The 5,817-nt window shown below is 42.0% G+C and overlaps 1 protein-coding gene across 5 annotated transcripts in view; it reads left to right on the top strand.

Annotated features, from left to right (window-relative positions):
* MPP7 (membrane palmitoylated protein 7) overlaps positions 1-5,817 on the top strand; it is a 306,910-nt gene that overhangs the window by 219,987 nt on the left and 81,106 nt on the right. For all 5 annotated transcript variants that reach the window (XM_019508234.1, XM_019508235.1, XM_019508237.1 and 2 more), the window contains exon 7: positions 2,039-2,120. In XM_019508234.1, coding sequence (XP_019363779.1) covers positions 2,039-2,120 — 82 coding nt within the window. The remainder of the gene's footprint in view (positions 1-2,038; positions 2,121-5,817) is intronic.

A 5,817-nucleotide genomic window follows, 5' to 3' on the forward strand; every position in this document is an offset into this window, starting at 1 on the left:
ATGTCAGCAAGGGCCAAACTTTTAGCAGGTATACCACAAATTAGCTCCTCATCCTCCCTGAGTAGCATTTGATTCCTTCCCCTACCCAATCTGCTGCTCAGCTTTCTGCTTCCTGCCCTGTGCTCCCTGACCAAGCTGCTACTGTGCTTTCTGCTTCCTGCCCTGCATTCTGCGCTTAGTCTGGTGCCGTGTTGTCTGCTTCCTGACTTATCTGCCACTGTGTTGCCTGTCTCTTCCCAGTCTGCTGCACGCCACACACAGGGTGTTTATGCTACTTCTGGTGCTGGATGTTGGCTTCCCCTTCTCTGTGCCATAACTCCTTTTTATATACCTGACTATTGTAGTTACTTGAATCCAAGATGAGGATTTTTTTAAGGATATTGTGGAGGTGAATTTAAGATGCTCCCCCCATAATTAGATTCTATACTTTAAAAATTGCAGCAGTTTTATCATCTAATTACAAATCTAATTATTGGGGTTGTCTTAAATTCAAAGTAATCTTGGATTGGGGTAAATATGGTACCTTGCTTTGATTTGTTGTTAATTTGATTGGGTGAAAAACAAGTGTTTACTTTGTTTATATTTGGGAAGCAGCAGATAAGCAGGTGGACTAGGAGGCTGTACATCTGTGAAACCATGAATAGTGTTTTTTAGTACCCTTGCATGCTGCTATGGAACCTTTAATCGCATTCTCAGTCTCTGATATAGCTCTCAAACTCCTTATTTTCCCTTTTAAAATATTTTAAACTGAACTGTGACATTACATCTTTGTGTCAGCTTTAGGGTAACTTACAACTTTGGCTAGCAACACCAACAGGTTTTCAGGCTTCCAAGTTCCAGCTTTAACCTCCTTGTCTTTTAAAGGACAAAATGAGGAGCTGCACTGCACGTGAAGCTGAAAAAAATCCCAGAGCTGAATATTTCATAGGAATAAACTTTCTTGCCAGATTATACACCCCTCATCATTTAGGCAGGCCTGGCAGCAACACAAATAAATCTGCTTTTTCAGGATTTCAGCAAACCAAAAGTGCTCTTGCATTTAAACTCAAATTAACTGATGTTTGAGGATTAAAAAGAAATGTCTTCTAAAATAGCCAAAAATGTAAGGGGAGACTTTTTTTTTTTTGACTCACTTTGCTTATCTGCATGGTGTGCTGTATGTGAGCTACCACTGAAGACAAGACAGCTATGCTTTTTATATGACTTCCTGATTGTGGGACATTGTCCTGTTAATTTAGAATGGCTGTAGAAAAATCTCCGTAATTGTTTTCAACAAATATGCTTTCATTTATGTTGGATTTCTTTCTTGCATTATGCCTATTTTAGAATTGTAAAAACGCCATTATGGCAAACACAAGGAATATCCCATTTTTCTGCTCTCTGAATTTCTCCCTCAGATGTTTTAGTATAGGGTGATTTCCTCCCCCGCTGCCATGTTTGTTTCTTGGATAACTATTCAAGACTCCTTTCCCAAAGAGCAAACTATCAACTGATGTGTGAGAATAGATGGTTTTATGTTTTGAAGGCAAATCTGGTATAAGAAATGGCCTCTTTCTGTCCAGGATGTATACTATTTCTCATTTATCAGTTTTCAGCACTGCTTAAGCCCCAATCTGTGGATTGACCCAATAGAAATAGTGTAATATGTGTACTTGGAGTATTTAGCCCCCAAATGATATTCTTTTATGTTGTTGTTGTGCATCTTAGTCTGTACTGGTATGTCTGTGCTGAATGGATGAGCTTTATTAGCAAATAGGAGCAACTGTCACATTATGTAGGATAGAACACAAGGGACAGATTTCTTTTCATATGGTTTAAATGACAAAAACCTTGTGTGTAATATTATTAAATAATGTATTTCAAATAGTTAACAGATTTTAATGAGCAGCTGTCATTCTTATTTCTAGACTGCAGTACACATCTGTATTGTATTTACCATTTTCAATTTTATGTCAAGTATTTTCTAGTCTAATATACTTAAATTATGCAAAGATACTAGATATCCTTTCTTTTTTTTTTTTTTTTTTTTTTTTTTAAGGGAGCAACTATTAAAAGGGATGAACGTACTGGTGCAATTGTGGTGGCTAGGATAATGCGGGGAGGAGCTGCAGACAGAAGTGGTAAGTTGTGTTTGTATCTTGGTACTGGCCATTCAAATTTAAATAACCCAAAAAATAAGATACATTTTGCTTGCTTTGTTTGTTTGCATGAAATGTAGTAGCACTGCAAAAAAGATGAGCAGAACCCTGCTCTTCCCTGCCCTCCCCCCGGTGGATGGGCTAGCCTTGGCCCAAACTGTCTGCTCCAGCCATCAGGGAGGCGTCATCCTCCCACTGTACTAGGGTTTGGTGAGGCTGCAGCTAGAGTACAGTATCCAGTTCTGGGCTCCACAATTTTAAAAGGATGTGGAGAAGCTCGAGAGAGTCCAGAGAAGAGCCACGTGCATGATCAGAGGGCAGGAAAACAGACCTTATGATGTGAGGCTGAGAGCCATGGGACGCTTCATCGTGGAAAAGTGCAGGCTCAGGGGGGACCTGGTGGCTGCCTATAACTATATAAGGGGTGTACATCAGGATCTGGAGGAACACCTGTTAACCAGAGCGCCCCAAGGGATGACAAGGTCAAATGGTCACAAACTCCTCCAAGATCGTTTCAGGCTGGGTGTAAGGAAGAACTTCTGTACTGTCCGAGCCCCACAAGGCCTGGAACAGACTGCTGCCAGAGGTGGTGCAAACACCTACTCTGGACTCCTTTAAGAGATATTTGTATGTTTATCTTACTGGGATCCTGTGACTGCAGCTGACTTCCTGGTCCTAGGGCAGGGGACTGGACTTGATGATCTTCCAAGGTCCCTTTCAGCCCTAATATCTATGAAATCTGTGTTCTAGCACCCCCTGTCCCCTGACTTTTGCACTGAGCCACTGCAGGCATATGGCTGCATTTTCAGAATCAAAAGTGAATGCCTGTCACTTGCTTATTGATTCAACCTATGCAACTTAGATTAACCTGCGAAGATTGAATTGATTCAGTCTCAGGCTTTTTGATAGTCTGTACTTTGCCCTGGGGAGCTTCTCTCCCTGCAGCATGGAGGGTCTGACTCAGGCCCTGGGATTATATGCCTCGTAGCCCTGCCCCTTTTTGTCATGTGGCCTCAGTTACGCACGGGAGTTTACCCTTTTTTAATTAGCAGCCAACCTGTGCTCCTGCTGTTGCCACCTCATGCAGCCAGCTTAGCCCACTGCCTGCTCTTAAAGTAACAGGAGCCCTCTGGCTCTCTGTTACATTGAGAGACTGATTGGTATCTAGGATTCAGTGCAAGGAAGCTCTCTGGTCCTGACAGATATAGTCTTCAGCTTGGCAGAGGGGGAGGAAGATAAGGGGTGGAGTGTCCCAGCAGGAGTGGGGGAAGCTGTCCCCCAGTTAAGGAGTAAAACCTCTTGTCTACCCACTTCCCCCCAGCAGGCACTGCTAAATATCACGCTGAGTGCCAGGACCTGAGAGCTTCCCTCACATCACTGCCCAGTTCCTAGCCCCTCTTCCCAGAGCCCAAGCTACCACATAGCTCCATCGATACCAGTGCCTCCCAGCCTCAGTTCTAATGCACCTGTCCCATCCCCACCCCCCTCTTAATTGGCTTCTGGGGCTCATGTCCCTCTTACCTACCCATAGTTATGGTATTGGTAGTTGGGAGAGGTTTTAGATACGTTTTTGGACACGAGGTGCCCTTTCTTGGATTTCTCTATATAACTTTAGATAAAATTAAAAAGTAAATTACAATAAAATATTTCAAACATGAAAGGTCTAACCCTCTTGACAAAAGTAGGATTAAGTTTTATACAAATCCATTTGCTTATCTGTAGTGCAAGCACTTGATACAATTAATAATAGTATTTTAAAAAGTGTTTGTTTTTTGATGGTGCATAGTTTTAATTGGTTGTTTAGTTACTGTTTTTCATTCAGAACGTCACATAACATCCTCATAAATCATCATGACTGAGGACCTGGATAAATTATAAATACTTAAACGTATGTTAAATATTTGAAGGAAATGCAGTGCACTGAGTGAAGAAAGTATAGTATTCTGTGGAAATGGCACATTATAGCAAGCTTCTTAAAGCTCAGAAGACTTCAGGACATAATTGACTCCCAAATCTAATTAAATGCACTGATGTTTTCTACTAAGTCATGTCGTGCTGATACAGAAGTAAACAAGTGCTTCATTGCTCCCAAATAACATTGTTTCTATTGTACTGCCTGCCCTTCAGGTAGCAATTATTACAACCGATTTCCAAAACCTTCAGCTCTTGGTTCTTTTCCATTTCACCACCACTAGACATGTCCATACTATGGCAGCACCATGTCTTGGTCATGATGTTCCTGTGAACATGCCACCCAGTTGCTGCCTCTTACATACTACCAATCCAAAAGATGCTAGTGTAGGCATACCTCGGCACACGCTCTTAAACCTTCATCTCTAGCATGCTTGGGAGGGGTTAGTGTCATTGACCTCTGAGGATCTACAGAGAGGTGTGCTCAGGACTTTCCCAGCCAGAGCATTTTACTCTCTCAAAGAAAATTAAAAAAGGGCATATTTCAGTACTGTAATGGGTGAGTGGGGCAAAAGAAAGGCTCCCAGGAGTTTTTGTCATAGCAGGTGCAGCATCTAAAGTGGTTGGCTTATCCTCCTCCCTTCCGCTACCCCAGACACTGAATGAGCTTGCTACACTTCTGCATATATGCTTGTTTTGTTTGTATTTCTGTCAAGGAAGTGAATTTTACCTTGTTTTCCATTGGTAATTGCTCCTGCAACATCTTGAAATTGTTTTAAAAGTATATCCAGATCCTATTCCATGTACTATGTTAGAAATCTAAGCCCTTGTCCAAATTCTGCCTGCAGAGCTGCATCAGCAAGCGGTGGAACAAGATCATACCAGTAACTAACAGCTCTTGCAGGAAAGCTCCATGTGGATGCATCTCTGATGGTAAAAGATGGCCTCTGATTTTGGTGACTCTTGTGTAGCTTTGGCAACAGAAAACTCCTGCTGGCAAAGATGTATCCACATTGGGAAGGTGCTGCTGCTATAGAAAGACAGCAGCCCCCATAGTGTAGATGTAGCCGAAAGGGGACTTAAGGAGCTTTTAGCAGTTTAGATCTTTATGTGCAATCCATTTCTACTCTTGAGTCCCAGAAAAGCCGCTAATGTGCCTTCCTCTTAATCATAAGCTCCTTCACCACAATAAGTGAAGAGAAGTACAACCCAAATCCCATAGTTTAGAGGTTAGTCACTTGCCCAGAATGGAAAGAAAGGCAAAAGATGGGCTCTCCTTCTTTCTTCTATTCTCCCCTGCCAACTTTTTAGGTAAGCACATTCCTTCTAGGCAATTTGGAGTCTTGAGTCAGATGCCTGAGAGTTCACCCCACACCATGCGTAGCATTTCCTGTTGACTCTGTCTAGGCAACTTCCTGCTCAGTGCTCACATGCTCTAGAGGTGCATAAGGCTGCCCATTGTGAGAATGGAGTGATCTGTGTACCTCCCCAGGGATAGTGCCTCTATTGAGGTGAAATGCATGATTTTGGGAGGGAGGGCCACATAAGCTTTAGGCATCTAAAAGGTAAATATGATCTGGGCCTTAGTATTTCCTTTATGAGTGTAACTTAGTAATTTTTAAAGCAAAAAAAATTGCCTTGTGATCAGTCTTGCGCTGTGTATTCTCAACTCTCATTAATCAGTGAAGCATGCTCAGCATCTTGCAGTATGGGATTTGAAGTCGGTGTGTGTGTGTGTGTATGTGATTTTTATATATATATATATATA

This window comes from Gavialis gangeticus, unplaced genomic scaffold, assembly GCF_001723915.1.
Source record: "Gavialis gangeticus isolate Ggan-Ray unplaced genomic scaffold, GavGan_comp1, whole genome shotgun sequence".
Taxonomy (NCBI): Eukaryota; Metazoa; Chordata; order Crocodylia; family Gavialidae; genus Gavialis; species Gavialis gangeticus.